The sequence below is a fragment of the Parasteatoda tepidariorum genome, chromosome 10, assembly GCF_043381705.1.
Source record: "Parasteatoda tepidariorum isolate YZ-2023 chromosome 10, CAS_Ptep_4.0, whole genome shotgun sequence".
NCBI lineage: Eukaryota > Metazoa > Arthropoda > Arachnida > Araneae > Theridiidae > Parasteatoda > Parasteatoda tepidariorum.
In genome coordinates this window covers 55,245,268-55,267,655 of record NC_092213.1, presented here as the reverse complement: position 1 = coordinate 55,267,655, position 22,388 = coordinate 55,245,268, and the positions used below count along the sequence as shown (strand labels likewise).

At 25.9% G+C, this 22,388-nt stretch overlaps 1 protein-coding gene across 2 annotated transcripts in view; it reads left to right on the top strand.

Moving 5' to 3' along the window:
- Positions 1-3,177: 3,177 nt before the first annotated feature.
- The window catches only part of LOC107448264 (Nck associated protein 1 Hem), a 34,195-nt gene continuing 14,984 nt past the window's right edge, over positions 3,178-22,388 (top strand). For both annotated transcript variants that reach the window (XM_043051636.2, XM_043051163.2), the window contains exons 1-17: positions 3,178-3,240; positions 3,324-3,466; positions 4,839-4,929; positions 5,261-5,398; positions 6,381-6,429; positions 6,507-6,660; positions 8,101-8,157; positions 9,515-9,611; positions 10,451-10,616; positions 11,544-11,635; positions 12,780-12,926; positions 13,156-13,301; positions 16,503-16,635; positions 16,717-16,836; positions 18,851-18,984; positions 20,128-20,259; positions 20,335-20,450. In XM_043051636.2, coding sequence (XP_042907570.1) covers positions 3,211-3,240; positions 3,324-3,466; positions 4,839-4,929; positions 5,261-5,398; positions 6,381-6,429; positions 6,507-6,660; positions 8,101-8,157; positions 9,515-9,611; positions 10,451-10,616; positions 11,544-11,635; positions 12,780-12,926; positions 13,156-13,301; positions 16,503-16,635; positions 16,717-16,836; positions 18,851-18,984; positions 20,128-20,259; positions 20,335-20,450 — 1,945 coding nt within the window. In that variant the 5' untranslated portion in view covers positions 3,178-3,210. The remainder of the gene's footprint in view (positions 3,241-3,323; positions 3,467-4,838; positions 4,930-5,260; positions 5,399-6,380; positions 6,430-6,506; positions 6,661-8,100; positions 8,158-9,514; positions 9,612-10,450; positions 10,617-11,543; positions 11,636-12,779; positions 12,927-13,155; positions 13,302-16,502; positions 16,636-16,716; positions 16,837-18,850; positions 18,985-20,127; positions 20,260-20,334; positions 20,451-22,388) is intronic.

Here is a 22,388-nt window from a genome sequence, read left to right as displayed (position 1 = left end):
AAATCAGAAAATTTTATTAATCTGAAAAAAATTAGGAAATTTGTTTAATATACCCAAGAATTCAAGAAAAAACTAATAGCAAACATAAATGTTTGGTATTATATTTTATACATGAGATTAAAATTTAACTGAGAAATCAATAATAAAATTTATTTCACTAGTAAAAAAAATTTAGGGAAATTAAAATTAGATAAAATCACTTTGGAATAGTTAAGATTTTTTTTCTTCTGATTATTCGTGACTATCTTGATCATACAATAAGATATAGAGATAAATAAATATGAAGCTTTTAGTTACACAGTTTACTAACTCCTGAAAAAAAGTTGCTCTTATGTATAGTTAAACCAATACTAGTCAAATCTCAATCAGTCAAAATCTGAGCCATATATACTGTATTATATTTTATACATAAGATTAAAATTTAACTGAGAAATCAATAATAAAATTTATTTCACTAGTAAAAAAATTTAGGGAAATTAAAATTAGATAAAATCACTTTGGAATAGTTAAGATTTCTTTTCTTCTGATTATTCGTGACTATCTTGATCATACAATAAGATATAGAGATAAATAAATATGAAGCTTTCAGTTACACAGTTTACTAACTCCTGAAAAAAAGTTGCTCTTATGTATAGTTAAACCAATACTAGTCAAATCTCAATCAGTCAAAATCTGAGCCATATATACTGTATTATATTTTATACATAAGATTAAAATTTAACTGAGAAATCAATAATAAAATTTATTTCACTAGTAAAAAAATTTAGGGAAATTAAAATTAGATAAAATCACTTTGGAATAGTTAAGATTTCTTTTCTTCTGATTATTCGTGACTATCTTGATCATACAATAAGATATAGAGATAAATAAATATGAAGCTTTCAGTTACACAGTTTACTAACTCCTGAAAAAAAGTTGCTCTTATGTATAGTTAAACCAATACTAGTCAAATCTCAATCAGTCAAAATCTGAGCCATATATACTGTATTATATTTTATACATAAGATTAAAATTTAACTGAGAAATCAATAATAAAATTTATTTCACTAGTAAAAAAATTTAGGGAAATTAAAATTAGATAAAATCACTTTGGAATAGTTAAGATTTCTTTTCTTCTGATTATTCGTGACTATCTTGATCATACAATAAGATATAGAGATAAATAAATATGAAGCTTTCAGTTANAATATGTGAATACTTATGAAATAAAATAGTTATTGCAGTACACATATTTATACTTATTGCAAAGTAATAATTTATTGTAAAATAATGTGGGTAAATAATTATGAAAGAAAAACAATGTCGGAATAATTGTTATGGTTTCTCTCCGTTTTAAAAAATCATAAGGGTCGCTGCTGGTTAGGGTGTTCAACTTAACATTACATTTTGCTTTTCTGTGTAAAAACGAAACAATTACGAACTTGAAATTATGAAGGTGTATAGAAAAATGTGCACAAAGTAGAGCAGAATAAAAATGTTAATTCAGTAATTAGTTCAAGAATTACTAACTATTAGACTAGTGGGGAAAATTCCATTCCCGCCTAAAGAATAGAATTGCAAAGTTAAAATTTAGTATACTGAAAAGGCTATATTTGTTTATGAACTTAATACAGTTCTTCCGAAATTCCTATTCTTTCGAAAGTTATTGCAATTTTTAGTGCTTTCTTTGCAAATTTCCCTCTCTCTCTTTTTTTTTTTTGGTTTTACGTTGCATTATGCATTGCTGCACAAAATCTATAACATTTGGAATTTTTAAATTATGAAGCTATTTAGAGAAAAAAGTCCAGGAAGTATGACCGAATAAAAAATAAAAAAATTAACGTTTGACAGTTAGCTTGAGAATTATTAACTGCTAAACTTGCTGGAAAAAAATGTCATTGTTCTTTACGATCTGTAGCCTGTTAAAATGCCTGTTGCCATGACAAAAATTTGACATGCTGAAAGAAACATTTTTATTTGTGAACTTATCAAGAATTTTGTTTCAAATTTCCAATTTGCTCCAAGTTGTTGCATATTTAATTGTTTTTTCATGATTTTTTTATAGTTTTTTTCCTATAATTATTGACTATTTTTCCATTGTTTTAGAAAAGTTATTTTTTGCCTCATAAGATCTTGATTTCTTTTCTATGAGCTGGTGCTCGAGTAGAGGCCAATTAAAAAAAAGGGAGGGGGGGGAGGGAGGATTACATGTTGCCATGTATGAATATTAGCATTTATACTAAAATTTTCAAAAATAAAAAGAAACTTCATGAAGAGTGATAAAGACCGCCCCCCTGTTTGAATTATTATGTGTCTTGTAAACTAGTAAAATTACTACTAATTTATTTTGATTATTGCATCATACCATCTGTTCCTTAGGTTAAATTTTTTTTCAAATTGCTGATGATTATTTTTCAAACCTAAGTAATCATCTTTTTATTAGGATTAACATCCTAACAAAATGTTGTTACATAAAGCTATCATAATGGTATATTTTGAAAGCGAAATATTCCATGTTTTTTTGGAAAATATTGATGTGTAAGATAAGAAATAAAGACGAATGAGAACCAGGTATGGGGGTTAGTAAGCAGGGCATCCCTAGTTTTTGAAATAGTGTTATTCATTTATGAAAGGTATTAAAAAAACAAAACTTTTAACATAATGGAAAAATTTTATGTGACAAATTATGACATTACTTAATTGCTCTATGGGGCATGTATAGTCTGTCTAAGCTAAGAACGCCTCCCGCCACAAAGTCTGAGGCCGTCTGGTGCTATGGATACAAGAATGGCTCATTTTTTCTCATTTTGCTTCACTCTAGGACTAACACACGTCCGAAGAAGGAGATTCCCCTTCGTTCGCCGGCTTGAAATCACTCCAAAACAGTGACCCCTCACCCCTACTTGAAATAGTCATTCCTCATTACCATAGTCACCGCCACAAGTCCAGACAAACGTCTGGAGGAGTTCTTATTTTAGACGAACTATAATTTTAGCCTCTTAATCTAAAGACTCTAAATACCTTTGCAGAAAATGATATTAAAATCAATTCTTTTAATTTTATCTCAACTGATTCACTTCACAGGGAAAAAGAGCCTTTTATCGGAATAAAAAAAAAGATCACTCTGTTCATTTAAATTTTATTTTATAATATATGGTATTTATGGATAACTTTATGTAAAGTAATGAATTGCTAATTTTTCAGGACCATGTATGTGAACTTTTGACTACAATGGATGCCTGTCAGCTAACCTTAGATATTGTAAGTTAATGTTTGTTCACAAACTATCAGTGTTTTTACTTTATAAAAAAGTTATACTGACATAAATTTGAAATTTATTTCAGACAACTAGCTTTGATTTAACCAAATCTTATCTGGACCTTATTGTGACATACATGTCGCTAATGATATTATTATCCCGTGTGGAAGATAGGAAAGCTGTTTTAGGGCTGTTCAACTCTGCCCATGAGATGACTCATGGTCACAGGTATGTTTTAAAAATTATACGTCATGTTGCAATCTATGAATCACTGTGTATGTCACGTTATTACTAGATATACTAGAAGTATTTGAAATCGATATTTGCTTTCGGTACATTTGCCTTTAGAAAATAAAAATGTTACAAAAATAAAATTTCACATCTTAATAAAGTTGACTATGTATGTATTCAACTTAATGATGAAACACATTATTTGATAGAAGATTTCTAGATATACTAGAAGTACTCGAAATTGATATTTGCTTTTGGTACATTTGCCTTTAGAAAATAAAAATGTTACAAAAATAAAATATCACATCTTAATAAAGTTGACTATGTATGTATTCAACTTAATGATGAAACACATTATTTGACAGAAGATTTCTAAAATGTCACTTCAACATTATAAACAATAATCAATCCTTAATGTTAATTACTTTGTTAATTTATTTGTAGCGTAAATATTTTTGAATATCAAAAAAGTATTTTATATATTGTATTGTGTGTAAAGTCTTACAGTAAAGAAATATGATAAACTTTTTGTTCTTGGAGGGTTGGCTAATCCTTTGAAAAAATTTCTTAAAATTATAAAAAAAAATAATAATGAATTCAACTTTTTGGATAAAATTGGATGTTTCTTAAAATTATAATTAAAAAAATAATAATAAATTCAACTTTTTGGATAAAATTTTATGTTTGTAAGATGTGATGCCAAGGAAGAGAATTGCTAGTTTCTATGATCCACCTTTATTAGTTGTAGTCTTTTTAAAACATAAATTTTTTGTTAATTTTTTAATTAAAACATATATTTTTTTCTGTTTATGGTAAATATCTGCAGTGGTTAAAAGATATTTTTATAATGTTTTACTATTTTAGGAAATAATGTCACAAGTGATATTAAGGTCTATAGATTTGTATTTTTTTACTTTAAGGGATATTAAAAATATTTGTTTTAACTTTATTAAAAGTACAAGCCAAAAATCTTTTGATTCCAAATTTTTAGATTTTTCCAAACTTTTGAGCATTATTTTTTTAGTGTTGTACTTCTTTTTTAAAAAAGAAAATGTTTCCATCCAAATGCTTTTGGAGATTTTTTAATTTTTTTTATCTAGAAACCTATTAGTTTTAAGTAAATTTTAAAACTCTATATATCTAATGTACAAAAAAGCATTAAAATCTTCATTTAGATATTAAAGAAAATACTAATTTATATTGTGATTTATTATAACATTTTGAATAAATATGTTTAAAGCGATGTTTTTTATGTTCTTATTCATTAAATTTCACTAAAAAAACTTTTTTTTGTATTATATTTTGAAAATCTTATCTTTTGAAATAATTTCCTTATGTTTTGTAACTTAAATTTTCATTTTTGTTTCAGCGATACAAGCTTTCCGAGGCTTGGTCAACTTATAATTGACTATGACCAACCACTTAAAAGATTATCTGATGAATTTATTCCTCATTCCAAAGTAAGTGTTATTTTCCTTATTTATTTATTTTCAGATTTTTTTTCCCCTCAAATTAATTGGATTTTTGTTTAAAAAAATCTCTTGCTTTTAAAGTTGTATTACAGTTTTCTTTCCAATTTTTTTTATTCGATCTCTTATTAAAATTAATTTAAACATTTGATTTATTCGGAAACTTTTGATTTCTTCCTATCACATTAAAAAAGTTTAATCTATTTACATAACTCCAAATTTTTTTTTAAAATAGCATGTCTAAAATAAGTTTTTGTTTCATTTTTTATATTTTTATTGAATAAACAATTTTAAATGTTTTTAATTTCTAATGTATTTTTAGTTGTTATTCCAAGCATTGATGTCACTTCAGCATGTTTATCATAGAAGAAATTTATCTGTAGAAGATTGGCGAAAAAGTCAAATGTTAAGTCTAGTGGCAACTCCGTCTCAAATGTTAAATCCTGCACAAACAGAAACAGTTGAGTTCTTGCATGTTTTTTTTAGCTGTTATTGTTTTATTACTAGTAAATTGATTTATATTATAAAAAGAGAATATTTTTAAGGTAAATTTTTGATAGTTATCCAATTGTTTCAGTTATAAATTTTACTTTGATAACAGAATTAAGAAAACTAAAATAATTTGTTTTTTATTTAGATAAAGTTAGATGTATTCAAATTGTTGATGAAATGTTTTTTTATTTGCAACAGACAATCTAAAAAATTATAACATTGGCAAAGGATATAATTTAATTATTTATTCAAAGTAAATTTGGTAAAGAATATATTTAATAGCCGTTTTATTGTATTTTTTTTTTTAATTCTGTTTTTATTTTAAGAATTCAAAACATTGAAAGGTTTTGTTTTGTCTGGTGTATTTTATTTAGATAAAGTTCGATGAATACAAATTATCATCAAAATGTATGTTTTAAATGTTTTTTTACATGCAATAGACAAAGTTAAAAATTACAAGCATTAACAAAGGTCATAATTTAGTTATTAATTCCAAGTAGAGAGAAAATTTGTTAAACAATGTTTTTGAAATCTGCTTAACTGTTTTTTTCAATAGGAAATTTAAACCATTAAAAGGTATTGTTTTGTCTGGTGTATTTTATTTAGATAAAGTTAGATGAATACAAATTATCATTAAAATATGCATTTAAATGTTTTTTATTTGTTACAAACAGTGCTCTAAGAACTATAAGCATTGACAATGGATATAATATAGTTATTAATTGGTAACAATAAAAAGAAATTTATTACTTTAAAATTTCTTCTTAATATCCAAAAATTTTTGAAGGTTTTAAAACTTCAAATTATATGTATATATATATTAAAAAAAATTGCCTAGCTTTTTAAAAAAGTACTATACGTAAATTTCTCATTAAAATATAAATTATTATTTTTCTTTATGTTTAATATTTTGTTAATGAAATTAATTTTTAACTATGAAACATTTTCAGATGCCTTGTGAATATTTGTCTTTAGATTGTATGCAGAGATGGATTATATGTAAGAAATCTTCATTTTTGTAAAATTTTTCTTTCCCATATGATGATTCAAGGTAACTGATCCTCTTCTTTTTGCAGTTTCATTTGCTCTGATTCATCAATATCTTAGTCAGCCTCCTGCACAGGAATTATTTACTAGTGCTCTGAACGGAGGTTGGATCCACACTTTGTTTAGAGATGAAGTGCTTCATACACATCAATATATACAAACTTTTTTCGAATCTATTAAAGGGTTAGTATGCATTTTATGCTGTACAATTAGTTACACTGATTAATTGTACAATTAATTGTACTGATTAATGTACATTTTTTCACATTATTTTTCTTAATTAGGAGTTTTATGCCTAGCACAAGGATTAGTTTATTATTTTGATGTATACATATAAAAGATTTTTTTAAAAATTTTTTTAAAAAGCATTTTGTTGTTTTAATGTGAGCTATTATTTTGCATTGTTTTATTCTTTATTGTTTTATAATTAATCTATTTTCTAATCTATTCTCTTCATTAATCTATTTTATCTATTTTCTATTGTCTCAAAATGGAATTCACATTGCAGTGATTGAAAAAAAATAATTCTCAATCATAACTAATTTAAATAGAGAAAAATTCAACTTCAAATTTATCATGAATAGATTTAAGTAATTTGAATAAATCCTTGATTTCTTTCTCTTTTTTTTACTATCATGGCCAAAAATTCTAATTCTTCTTCTTAATATATTTGTTAAAACCTTTTCAAAGATATATTATCTAAATGAGTTGGCCTCATAAGTTGCTTATTTGTTGACTAACTTAGCTGAAAAGTTTCCAGATTTTATTTAAATTATTATATTCTCTTTCTTATGTTTAAAGCTCCCTTAGTCAAATTCTAATTTTTTTTATTTTGAATTATCAATTGAAAGATGTATTTTGTTATTGAAATGGTTTAAAAGAAGAAAAACTAGCTTAAAGCTTCTGAGGAGGGTTTTCTTTTTTAAATAATAGATTCATTTATCATGACTGACGAATTAATATTTGAGATAGCCTTAATATTTGCTTAGCACATTATTTGTTTCAAATTATAATGATTCAATGTTATTATTACAATTTATTTATATTTATAATGTAATTTTATAATAATATTTGATTATTTTATTTAATCTATTATCAAGTTTTTAAAAAAAATTAGCATATATGTTTTTGATTAACTGGCTATTAGAGACATAATACATTCGTAACAGCCGATTTTTAATTTTTTAAAGTTAATAAAAATTAGAGGAGTGTAAGAAGCACTAAAATTAATTTTAACAAAAATTTTTTAACTTCATATTTTTTTTTACATTAGTTATATAAAATCAGCAAAGATGAAATTAGTAATGATGAAATTGCTCTTTGGAAAAAATAAAGAAATATTCATCTTTTTTTAAATTTTTCTTTTAAACTTTTATAGTTGTATAACAATTTTAGCAATTACTCACTTTGTTTACATTTCCTATTAGCTATTAAAAAATTAGAAACTAATAGTAAATGCATTTTTCAGTTATATGTTTATCAAAGAATAGTAGTATTTTTTTCTGAAGATGCAGCTTCGTTTTGTTTTTATTTTCGTATTCATTTGAACAATAATTTTTATCATATTTAATTGTAAATTTAAAAGTTTAAAAGGTTTTTTAATATGATTTGTACATTTTACAGCTATAATAAGAGGGTTTCTGAGGTAAAAGAATGCTATAATTTTGCCACTCAAAATGCGTAAGTATAAAATAAGTTAATTATTGCTACATTTGTAATTTAAATAGTGGAAATTTCTATATTTTTTACTAGTCGTCATCAACTTATCATTTTTCAACTCCAAACTGACCCTGTTGCCTTTCTCTGCATTGCTCTGAGTACTCAGTTTTTCCTCACAGATTTTCTACTTTTTGGCTCCCTGTTGTTGTTATAATTAATCCCTTATAATAATTAATCTTTTATAATAATTAATCCCTTATAATAATTAACCCCTTATAATACTATTAAAAATAAAATTAATCTTATAATAATTAATCTATTAAAAAGTCTAAAATGTTTAAAGTTTGTTTTGAAATATTTTAAGGTTGCACAAATCAGGTGATAAAATAAGTAATATAATGAAGTGGGTAGGTTCAGGTGATTTGTTTAAAATAAATATTTTAAAGTTGATTGAAATTATTGTTTTTAATGTCATGATTTATTATGACAGTTAAAATGTAAGACTACAGTTTTTCTGGATAATTGGAGTTGCGAAGATATTAAGTGGTCTTTTGATTTTGACACTTCATGAAATTGTGTTCTGATTAAACTTTCTTTTTTTTTTAAAAAGAGTTTGGTAGTATAATGTTTTTAATTTTATATTAACAGAAACTTGTTTATGTTTCTAAAAGTTCATACCCTTTATGATTAAATTTCTTTATAGAAATAGTTATTACAAATCAGTTTGTTCTACTGGGAAGCATTTAGAAATTTCAGATAAATATTTATAGTATAAAGAAATTTGAAATATATATATGTAATACAAAAGTTATAAAAATACTTTTGTATTAATAAAAGCATTGAAACTTTTTCGTGTTCATAAAATGCAGATATTCTATTTTGGGACTTCAAGGCTAAAAACATGCCAATGAATAATAATTAGATTTATATTTCAAAAGAGAAGTCATTTTAAGATCTTTCACTTCCATATAAGGAAAGATTAAACGATTTTCTATGAGTAAGAAATAATTTTGATGAGGCGTAAGAATACAGAAAAGGCAATATGACTGGCCTCTTCACACTTTCTAATCATCCTATAAAAAGCAGGACCAAAGGTTTTTGCGTGGCTTTTGTTGTTTATAATGCCCAACTAAACTACGCCAGTTTAGACGGGATGTGGGTCTCACTCTCCAGCTTGGAGGGGGCTGAGATGTATGCTTTCACCATCGTTAGTAAATAAAAAAGAATGTGCAGAAAAGGACTTCATTTTTCCTGCAATGTTGACGATTATTACATGAAATATCGGGGCTTGGTCCCCAGTTATTTCATATATATATTAGGTTTATCAAGTAACTAGTTCAAAACTGGTTAGATAATAACATATATATATTTTTTTCAGTTGCCTTCTTCATAGAGAAAGAAGGAAATATTTACGCACGGCACTGAAAGAATTGGGTCTCATTTTGGCTGATCAACCTGGGCTTTTAGGTCCCAAGGTATTTATTTCGTGCTTATGTTATCATTATTTATTTTCTATTCATGTTATTTAAAAAGTTATTGTCCGAATGTTTCTTTTAATTCTCGGATAGCTTAACAATTTTTATTGTTTTAATATAAATTAAAGCATTATGAATATATTAAATTAAAATTTGTGTTTTTTTTCCAGATATTTTTATAAACCTTAATATTATTATTAACTTGTTAATGCTCTAGTCACATTTTTAATGATCTTTTGCATGTTAATAATGGGTGATGTGCAATAAACTACAAAAATATTTAAAAAAAAAAGTGGCTGTCTGAAACCTTTTATTTTATTTGAAAAAGTCAAAATGTTTGTAAAATTGCAATATCCTTTTGAATAAAGTTGTAAACATAAGGGTACTTAAAATTAGTTGTCATCAAGAAACTATGACGTCAGCTTAATGATGTATTTTTACAGTTGCCCCATAAATGGAATAGTTGGGCATCAAAGGATTGATTGCAATTAGATTGTAATTGCAATTGCAACTCTTTTGATAATTTTGCATATTATGAATAAACCAAAATTAAAGCAAAATTTAAAGGGTACTTAAAATTAATTGACATCAAGCAACTAATTAATATGAATTTATGATGCATTTTATCAGTTGTCCCAAAACTGGGACTGTGAGCACTAACTGATTAAGTTTTCATCCTTTATTTGCAATTCAAATTGCAATTCTTCCTAGAATTAATTATATGTATTATGAATTAACTAAAATGGAATATTATTTCTCTTGATAGATTATTTGCATAATGGATTATTAAACTTTGCTTGACACATATTTTTAAATTCATTTTATATATTATTTTTTAGGTCCTTTTTGTTTTTATGGGATTATCTTTTGCTCGAGATGAAGTTCACTGGTTATTGAGACATAGTGAAAATCTACCTCAAAGGCAAGGCAGAACTCGAATGCCAGCTGAAGATTTGGTTGACAGACAGCTACCTGAGTTATTGTTTCACATGGAAGAACTCAGAGGTAACCTATGTTTCAGATTAATAATTTTAAAAAATATAAAGTTCAGTATGTAACTAAAGTTTATTTGTCTGATGCAAACCCCGATTCCTCAAAATCTTTTCTGATTTTTCTGTGGTTAGCTAAAGAATATTTATTGTTGATTTTCCTCAGTGGTATATTGGTTTCTTTTCTTAAGAGTATTCACCGCCTTATTGTTTGTTTTCACATTTTTCTCTTATTATTATTATTATTTTTTTGCATCATGCTTAATCTTTAACATTCTTAGATTTTCTTACCTCGAGTACAGTTTTTCTTTAATCTTGAATATGGTGCAGTACGGTGTGTCTGGTTCTTAGTCTGTTTTATTTTATTTTTAATTCAATTCACAAATGTTTTTAATAGAATTATTTTGAAAGTTATCAAAGTTGATTAATATATGTCAGTTTAATTAGTGAAAGTCATAGTTTAATTAGTGTGACACTTTAATAGTGTTATAGTTTAATTAGTTTATTTGTTGGTAAAAGTTTTCATACAATTTCAGATTAAGCATATTTTATTTAGTTAAAACGCATTTTATATTGCCTGTATTAATTCTTCAAATTATTGCCTAAATGTTATGAATATGCTTTAAAAAATCTGTTCTTCAAAAGGTTATTTTAACAAAGAAATTTTATTATCCTTTTCTAAATTTCGTATTATGTCATTTTGTTAATAAATTTTTTTTATGTGACAATTTTTTAAAAAATTAATAAAACTATGATTTTGAATTAATAATGATAAGTTTCTACAATTGTTGAATAACTTACTGTTATTAAAAAAATTTACGTACTGTTAATAAAAAAAGTATATTCAATAGCATAACTTCAGTTTTCATTTTCATCAAAAAAAAATTTTAGATTTTTATTGAATATTTCTTTTAAAACTAAATTTTTTTTTTTTTAATTTCAGCACTTGTTCGCAAATATAGTCAAGTTATACAAAGGTATTATTTGCAATATCTTTCTGGCTATGATGCTGTAGCTCTAGACCATATGATTCAGGTAAGTGTACACTACAACTTCTCATTGTATGCATTATATTTCAATAATGTAAAAGTCCTGTGTAAAAACAATTTACTACAGCAAGAGGAATAGTCTTTGTAATGAGCTTGTCGTCATAGGCAAACACACTTATTTAATTTTAAAATAGCAATTTAAAAAACCATCAAAAAATTAAATGAAATACAATAGCTTTTGACTTCACTGATATCATTGAATGTTGAGAGTTGTCAAGAAAGAAAATAAATGGATAGGGTTGATTTTCTTTTGATAGGGCTGGTTTTCCAAATGCAGTAGAGAACGGATTATCCGGAACAATCGGGACCATTGCTATTCCGGATAATTGGTTTTTCCGGTTTTCTGAATTGCTACAAAAAGCCGTTTTTTTTATTGTTAACCCAAACTAAAAAGAAAAAAAAATACTTGGAAATAATCTTAAAAAGATGATAAACGATGAAGTAATACACTAATGATTATTTCCAAAAACGATGAAGTAATACACTAATGGTTTTTTCCAAAATGATGGTAAGGTAAACAACTTTCAAAAAGAAAGAAAATTCCTAAAATATTATGAGGAAAAATTTTTAAAAAAAATAAATGGCCGGAAAATTTATCGAATTTTGTTCTGGTTTTCTGATTTCCGGATAACCGGTTCTGTACTGTATAACAAAATTTTTCTTTTGGTAAGAGGAAAATAACTTAGCCAGTGATCGCTCATATATTTGCTTAATAAATTTAAAGGGTTAATATTGTTGGCAGGAAATATGAAATAAAGTGAAACAATGCTGCTTTTCATTTATCTATATTGATTCTAGACATCTTTCATTTCACCTTTTATTGTAGAGCATTCATCATATAAACGGCAGCATTCTATGAAAAATTATTAATGATGTAATTTTTTCCGGCCTTTTAAAGTACTAAAATAATATAAAGGTAAAATATATGCAGTAAGTGTTCGAATGCATTAATTTAAGCAAAAAAAATTTTTTTAGTATGCATACTAATTGTAGCAATTTGAAATAATTTTAGTAATTTGTATCTTGCACCGATTAATTTTTTCTATTCTATTAAGCATGAAATTTATATCTATCACAGTACAAAATTGTAACTATCGTCTTCTAATGTTTTTTTTTCCTTCTATGCTTAGAATATTACAGTAATTCCAGAAGAAGATTCAGTAATTTTGTCATCATTATGCAATACTATTTCATCACTGAATGTTAAACTTATTGAAGAAAATGAAAGAGAACTTTTTGACTTCCGAGGATTGAGACTGGATTGGTTTAGATTGCAGGTACTAACATTAAATTAATCAAAATCTTAAAACTACTGAACTTAAATTATATAAGAAAAAATAGCTGCACATAAATTAAGAACAAAATATAAATATTTCTCATAAATTGTTATTTTTCCTCAATATGTGTTTAATTCAACTAATATGTTTATTGTTTTTACATATTATATGAAATCTTTCTTTTATGAGAATTTATTTCAATTCATTAATTAACTTCTAACTTTTTCAGGCATATAGTAGTGTAGCAAAGTATCCTCTAAATTTACACGAACATCGTGAGCTAGCTTACTTGATGAATACTATTGTGTTTCATACCAAAGCTGTTGATTACCTGGATGAATTGATGATAGAGACATCTGATTTATCTTTATTTTGGTGAATATTTCAAGATGGTTCTTTTAAACACTTAATTTGATTTTTATATATGTTTCTTGAGTTTATAAATCTTCTAAAGCATTAAATTTTTATTAATTTTAACTGAGATATCAGTTTTTCGTGTTTCTTTTTAGAACTGTAATTTTAAATATTTTAACATAAATAATATTTTAATTAATAAGGAAAAATGCATAATTATTAAGAAAATTATTTTTTGATATATTTTGCTAAGATTTTACAAGCCACCTTTATGCATTGAAATATCTTACTAATATTTTTATTTAGTGAATGTATTAAAGTATTTTGCAATATAGTTTCGTATTTCAGTAATTATAGTATAACTAGGAGGCTCTGCCCCCTGCTGGCTAACGCTCGCCAACCCCCGAGGATTGCTACGCAATCCTATGTGGTTCACGCCGTGAACCATGGCTCGCTGCGCTCGCTCGCCAATGAACACAATGTTCTAGCACAAAGACATAATATATTATCATCAAAGACATAGTATTTTATCATCAAAGACATAGTATTGTACTTATGTAGAAGAATTCTACCAATGTTCTTATTGGCTTTTAAAAAAGTATATTAGCTATTTAGATTGTACATGGTGAAAAAATCAAAACATTAGCTAAATAAGAAACATATTAGCAAAATAAATTATCAAATATTGCTTCACTAATATTCTGCATTTTAAAGCGTGAAAATTCAATGCATAAATAAACGCGAAATATAAAAAAATTCAATGCATTCAATACAAACACTTAAACGTTTTTTAGACGTTTAGGTAGCTCCCAGTAGAAAAATATCAATTCAACAGCGGCCTTTTAAAGCATTCTCACTTCAATTAATTAATTAATTCCTAATTGAGTTTAAATTAAATATTGTCATGTTTTTAGTGCATGAATCTGAATTGAACAACCTGATAATGCTCACTCTGGTTATTGTTATCTGGTTGCTCACTACGTGCTCTTGCGCGCCGAATCCAATCAATTAAAAATGAAAACTGTTGCCAGCACGAGAAAAGAAATATCATCGGTTTTATTGATACATACGTACATATTAGCGATTTATATAATATAGATTAGATTGACCTAATCTTGGGGACATGTTATACTCCATCGAAAAAGAAAAGAAAAATGAGAAAATGATTTTTCTATTATACTTTACTAAAAATGTATATTTCTCCTTTGAATGTTGAAATGTGCTGAAAATATTTTCTGAAGAGTTTCCAATTAAAATATAAAAGTGCTTTATTTTTCATATTTTATTGCTTAGAAAGTGTGGGAGAATTGCTTTTCTAATTCTATTCTATTAATTTATTATGTGATTATAAGCCAATAAGTGGCGTCATTGTAGGTAAATTGTGGCATTTATCGATTCAGCAGCCATTCAGGTTAGACACACATGCTTGACATTTTCTATAGGTATCCAATTAAATCTGATTTATATTACATGGTTAGGCAAAATCACTTTACTTCTTCTTGTGTTCCAGGTTTAATTAATATGTGCATAAATCTTTTTGCATAAAAAGTAATAAAATTATAATTCTCTTATGCATTCTATTGATAGACAGTTAGTATTTTTTGAATCATAGTTTCATATTTAACTCTGCTAATATACTATGCAGTATTTTAATGATAACTTTATTGAAATTTTGGCTACATCTGAGTTTTTATTTACTTCTTTGAGTTATATCTCTGGCTTTTCCTAACCTTAAATCGGGTGGCATTTTTACATAAAACCCCAATTTCCTTTGTGTTATTCAACCAGGGTGTGTAGCGTTTTTTAAAGGTGCTTATTTTAGTTTTTTAAAATCCCTTAAAGGTGCTTTTTTTTATTGGGTGTTTTTAAAAAGTGCTTAATTTTCCCTTTTTCAAAACGAGATTTTTCCCTTATTATGTTGATTTTTGCTACGAATTATGCAAAAAGACACAATTCACATTGTTCTATTCAACGTTTTCACAATTAATTTAACCACAATCTATTCTGGCATTTGTCAGTCCCTAGCATCTGAAAACGCCATTCGTTTTACTTCATTCTATTTTTCAGGATTTTTGACAATTGTTTAAAAAAAAACAATGCCAAAAGGGTTTTTTTTTGTGGACATAACGGTTAAAATTGGGTAAAACCATCAATTGTCAAAAACTTTCCAACCTTGCCTAATTATGATATTTTTTAAAGTGCTTAAAAATGCTTTTTTTTTACTTGAAAACTGCTTAAAAAGTGCTTATTTTTTGTTGAATAGTTTGACTATGCACCCTGTCAATGCAGAATCTGAGGATTAAATAAATAGACTGTATATTGTTATATTTATTAATTCATAACGAGTTTTTATTTTTAAAACCAGTTTCATAATTGTTTAGATTGAACTGTTTAAACCAGTTTCATAATTATTTAGATTGTACTGTTTAAACCAGCTACACAGGGTGTTTTGTGATGACTAGCTTTTATATGAACTTTTAGAATCTTTGTGAAAAATGAAGACGAAAGAGTTTTAACATTGAGAATTGCATTTAATTTTTTTTTATCAAGAATTAAAAATACTTCAGAAATCTGCCAAATAACTATCTAGTTAAGCAAGTGTACTGTTCGATTGCTGACCTAAACTTGAAGGTGTTTCTAATAATTGTTTTTCAACTGTTTCCTTTGGCTTTCAAACGTATTTTGATGTTTTGTACAATTTCTTGCCATTCCTTAATAGTTATTCGTCATTTTATTGATTTATTATTACTATTAGCTTTTTCTTTGCCTAAATATTGAGTTTGTCCAGACCCCAAAGTGTATACTACAAGTTTTCATTTTTGACAAAAATTCTAAAAAAATAAGTAAATAAATAAGTAAAAAAGAATGTATTTGTAAAGGAAGGGAACTATTCACTTCATTTCCTTACACTATTTATTGAGTTTTAAAATTGATTCTTAAAGCTTGTAAAACTATTCTAATTAAAGTTTGTAATTTTACTCTTTTTTATAAAAAGAGTAAATGAGTAAATGAGTAAATGAGTAAGACTATGATTATTTTTTAAAGCTGAAAAAGTTTAAAATTTTATTAAAATTATATATTAGACTATATTTGCAAATAGTACTTGTGTCAAGTTATTTGCAACTAAGTATCAAATATGCCTACTCATTTATATATCTAAAAAATTATAGTGTGTTTGGAGACTGTATAATATTTTTAATTAATTAATCTTTTATTTAAAAGTTTTTATAGCACCTTATTTGAAAGTCAGTTTCATATGTGCTTGGAGTTCCCTGCCCAAACCAGATACATCATAGCCTTTCCTCTCCTTTGCTGTCACTTCATGAATTGCACTCATGAACTTTGTCCGGAAGAGGTGAGTTTCTTTAAAAATCTTACAAGCCTTATACAGTGGTCAGTCTCTGTATAATAAATGTGCAAAAATTTCTGTTTTCAGAGAATTCACATTGGAGACAGAAGTTTAACAATGATAAATGGCTTTCTTGATGAAATGTCCAAAGAAGCTAAAGATATTATCACCACATTATGTGATTCTCAGTGTGATCTTAGTGATAAGGTAAGTGTCAATAATAAATGAGTGCAGGGGTGGCCAACAGTGAGCACCTTGACCCTTTGATGCAGAATTTTAATTTAATATATTTTTCATACTTTTTTTAAAATTATTTTGTCGAGAAAAATAATTTATTTAGCATTTTAATAATTTATAGTTATGAAATAAAGCATGAAGCACCAGCATTTTTTTTCTTCTAGCATTTAAGGTAAAATCTTGCAAACATGACTCACTTCCAAACAATAATTTTTCAAATTTGCAGTTATTTAAATCTAAGAGAAACAGTTATTCACCATTAAAATTTCTTTAAATTTTCAAGATCAATTAATAATAAATTTTAGAAAATGAATGGAAAAAAAAATTTCATGCTAATTTTTTTTTGAATTTTGATATAAATATAATTTCGATAATCTAACAGTCTTTTTAGTAACTATTAGACTGTTTTTTATAATTGAAAAATGCCAAAGTATGTTTTTGCTTTAATTAGAGCGGAAAAAAATATGTGAAAGGGACCCACCTGCATCAAAGGGTTAAGTGTCACCTGCAGTGTAAAAAGTTTTGAACATTTCACTCCGTTTTAATCTTTGAATTCCTTCTATATAATTTGAAAAAAATAGCGTTTAACATTGTAAAAAGTTAAATGGAATAATAATAATATGAAGTCGGAAACTTTAAATAATTAAATCTTTTACATTTGAAAGCAAATGTACATTTTATAAGTAAATTATTTGTTGAATTTTGATGAAAATTAAATTACAATAAAATAAAGTGGGAACTTATAAATAATATAGGAACTTATTTATATTGTGCAAGAAAATTTCTTAGACAGAATCTAATTTTCTAAACTTGCTTTTTTAAATTGAAACAGTAATTTTGTAAGTACTGATAATTTCAAGTTCATTACAGAGTAGCAATAGGGAAATATCACATATTCCTATGCTGAAAAAAGGAATAAAAGTTTTTAAAAATATCAATTATTTTTTCATTTGGGAATGAGTTGCACTCTTTTGCTGTTTTTTTTTTTTATTGAAATGAAAAAAGAAAAATAACTAATTTAAGTCATTTTTTCTTCTTCAGTTTATAAAGACAAATTATATTTTAAAATTTAATTTTCATAGATTAAAACTCCAAATTTTGGGAACATATAATTTGTTACATTTTTCTTATTTTCAATCGTTTTACTAGGAAACATTTATGTTTATTAGGCAAAAAAAGGGATTTCACTTCCTTCACATTAGCCTGTAAAGAATTTTATGAACATAATTTCCTTACTTTTTTAATATTTTTGAATATTTTTTGTTTCATTTTATTCACTGAAATTTGTTTTACTGCACGCACTTACTAAATTTTAAAGTTTAAATATTTTTAAAACTTTTTAAAAACTATTATTACAACTTCAAAACTTTTTAAAAATGCTTACAACCTTAAAATTGGGTAAAAAAAAACAAAACAATAGTAATTTTTTCTCTTATGTGCTAGCTTTTTAAATTTAAGCAAACCCTTTCACCTAATCTTCAAAAATAAACTTGTAGCACTTTTCATACACAAGTACATATGCAATATATTTAAATGTCCTTTTTATGGCTTTGTATTACTGTAATAGATTATGTGATTAAATTTGTAGTTTGGATAGTTATTTGTTTTTAAGGCAATAAATAATTAGGAAATGTTTTGTATAAAAATTATTTGTGTTCTACAACATTTTGTTCCAAGAATAATTTTTTCAGATTAAAGAAAATTCAGATCTAAAAAGTTATATGCCTCTTTTCCTCGCCATTTAAGGATCAAACAAGTTTTGTCTTCAATGTCATTAAATTATTTTTTTATTAACCAAAAGAAAAAAGGATTTTGTATAATTTTAATTGCACTCTTTATTATAGGCTGAAATGCTTACAAATATTTTAGTTTCAATCATTTTAATTTCAATGCAAATATTTTAGTTTCAATCATTTTTCTAGAAATGATTTTTTAGGAGCATTTTCCTGTTTACATTTTCATGTTTTTAAAATGTTATTTTCAGCTCTTACCTAAGCATTGTGCACAGTTGATTGCACAAGTAGTAAATAAACGCAGGGACAAAAAGAACAAGATTGTGGCTGAGCCTTTCAAGCCGGGAATGGAGTCTTATAGGAAAACAAGAGAGGATCTTACAACGTAAGGCTTTGATGCAGGCTTGTTAATTTATTTAGGCATTTTTGATAATATATATTTTCAATGCATGATTTTTAGAAATACTCAGTTAATCCATACTGGTCAGTAGAAGGAAAAAAAATGTGCTGACTAACTGAAACAAAAAAAAAGAAAAAAAACATAGTAATGTAGAATCAAGCATTTCGATGTATTATATATTGCTATAAAGCAATTTTTAATGCTGTAATATTGTTAGAAGGGTATTTTTATGGTTTATGTTTAATAGTATTTCAATTATAATTATATTTATGAAATATAGCTAATTATAAACCTAAGTTTTTAAAGCAATATTTAAAATATAGAAAAAATTTGTTTTAAATAAAATAAATTAGATTTTTTTATTTAAAAGAAAATCAAGAAATTGTTGTATTGGTAGTAACATTGTCATACACAACTTTAATACAAGTTTGCTTGAACAGCGTCTTATTTATATGTTTTATTGTATTAAAATACCTCTTAATTTTTAATTGATGTTTAAAAACATTTTACAAATGCAGAAATTGAATTAGCCGGAAAAATGTGAAGTAAAAACAAAATTACAGGATATTCATTTAAAATTTTGTGAGACAGAATCTGACATAAACAAAATATTAATTCTAATTTTGTGTGGTTAATATATATTGTGAAACAAAATCTCACAATATCTGAATCTTCTTATTGGCTAAATATTGATAGTCTTTTAATTTTTTTTGTTGATACAATTAAAACGTTGTCTAAAACAAGACAACAGATAATTTTTATTTCATTTATAATAAATGTATTTTTGTTTAATGTATAGTTATTATAGATAGTTAACCTCATCTCCTACAAAATGTAATATTTTCTATAACTTGACACAAGGAAATATCAATCCTAATCTTGTGTGGTTAATGTATTTTTAGGAACAAAATCTCACTTGGCCAGAACTTTTAAAAGGCAAAATACTAAAAATTCTTAAAAATTTGACTTTTTGTTACTCACTCGCTCAAAATTTTGTTTTAGAACTCCAAAGCAGGTAATTTTTATTTTTTATGAAATGAATGAATTTTTGTAGAATGTATAGTTATGATAGTTAACCTTCATCTCATACAAGCTGTAATACTTGTATTAATTTGTTTTGAATTTCAGGATGGATAAGTTACATATGGCTCTTAGTGAATTGAGTTTTGCTATTAATTATACTAGTACTATAAATGTATGGGATCATGCATTTGCTCCAAGAGAATACTTAACGCAGCATTTAGAAAATCGATTTAATAAGTATGCAAATTTCCTCCTATCTGTGAGTATGACACTCATTATAAAAGATATTTATTTTATTTTATTTTAATGCAGGTCATTAGTTAAAATGGTTATGTATAATCCTCAAACCAATGAAATTGCTAAGCCTTCTGAGTTACTAACAACAGTACGATCATTCATGGGTGTTCTTCAAACAATAGAAAATTATGGTAAGAAAATAATTTATTTATTAACTAAAGTAGTTTTATGTTATTATCCTAAAATGAAAGTGATTATATTAGAGGAACATATAATTTGTTAGAAAAGTGAAGCACTTTTGTCAAACATGAAGCAAAAGCCACTTTTGCGATGAGAAATACAGTCAGACCTCGATAAAAGGTCACCCTAAGGGACATCGCAAAAGTGACCTTATAAGCGGGGTGACCTTTTAACCAATTCATTAGCAGTTCGTAACTAAGTACGGAAATAGTACACATTGGTATTTTTTAAAAATGGTAAGACAAACGAAAACGATCGGCCGTAAATTAAATATTTAAGTCAATAAATTTTAACAGAATTAGTAGAAAATTAAAGAAAGTTCGATTTTAAAATTTGTTTTATTTAAAATAAAGCTGTTTACAAATTTCCTCAAAGTGTACATACATACATTACACCTTTCCTTATTCAGAATAATCACTTATGCAGGTCTGTCTCGTTTTTTGTTTCATTTTTAGAACAATGTTTTCTAGATTTTGTAACTTCTCAAAATGTTCCTCAGCTCCCTCATGGTTTGTAAAAAAAATTCGTATGGCATTTATTGCATTGAAGGCTTTCCGTTGGGTTACAGCTACAGACTCAGGATCACTGTCAACAATTTGTGAAACAATTTCAGAAATCGTAGCGTCAGAAGTAGTGGCAATTTCCTTCAATCAAACCATATTCAGCTTCCTCTTCATTGACATGGCCACGATTTTTCAACTCTTCCATCAGAACAGATAGAGGAATATTGTCTTCTTCTTCGGTTTCGTCATCCACAGTATTCAGAGAACTCACAAAACCAGCATGACGAAAACAATTTGCTATGCATGTGGTGGACACCATGCTACGCCTCAGATAAAAATGACCTTATTAGCGATAACGAGTTTTAAATCTTGACCATATATCCGATAATCTGTAACAAAAAATTCCTATTCAGTGAGCCGGGACTTTGGAAAAGTGACCTTATATGCGGGGTGACCTTATATGCGGATGACCTTATATCGAGGTCTGACTGTATATGTTAATTTATGAAACTATGGTGAAGATAGGAAATTTATAATTCCTGTTAAGTTTTGTAAACATATTCTTTAGTTACACATTAATTTGCTATATAAAAGAACTAAGAGGAATTTTTTTTTCACTTGCATATTGGGTTAGGAGAGAAGATCTCCTTCATTTACTTAGAACATTTTATTTAGGGAAGTAAATCTGCAAAGAATAAGTGCTCACTCGAGTGCTACTATCTAGAAACATGAACCAATTTTTATTTGGTATTTTCTTACACAAGCCAGTAATAAATCAATTTAATAATATGTAGGATTTCTTTCATATTTTAATAATTGCTTTACAGTCTTATTCATTTTTATGTATTATTCATTGTTTCAATTATATGAACGTTCAATAAGACGAACTATTGCATTCTTTCATTTTTGTTTTCAAAGAGCTTTGTGCATTTTTTGAAATTAATGATTGATGCCAAATTTTGAAATAATGTAAAAAAAGTGTCTTTGTAAAATAATAATAATAATAGGTTGTACATATTTTTTGAATTAAGAAAATATTTCTTTTCGCTCAACTACCCCTTTAGCTTTGAAAATATATCATGCTTTCAATCTTGATCCTATTATAAATATTTTTATTATTTATATATATTATGGTAGATATAACCATCTTTTTTTTCAAAATAAAGGTTAATAATAAAAAACTTGAATTAACCTTTTTTTACTTTTCGGGGAAAAAAAAGAAAAGAACAGTCCTTTTAAAAGGATACTAGGGATGATTGAGTTAAAATTATCCACAAAATATTATCTGCTATATTTATCATTTTTTTGTCCTGTTTATTATATTTTCCATTTTATATTTTATGAAAAATTAATATTTTAACTGATTTACGGAACACGATTTTAAAT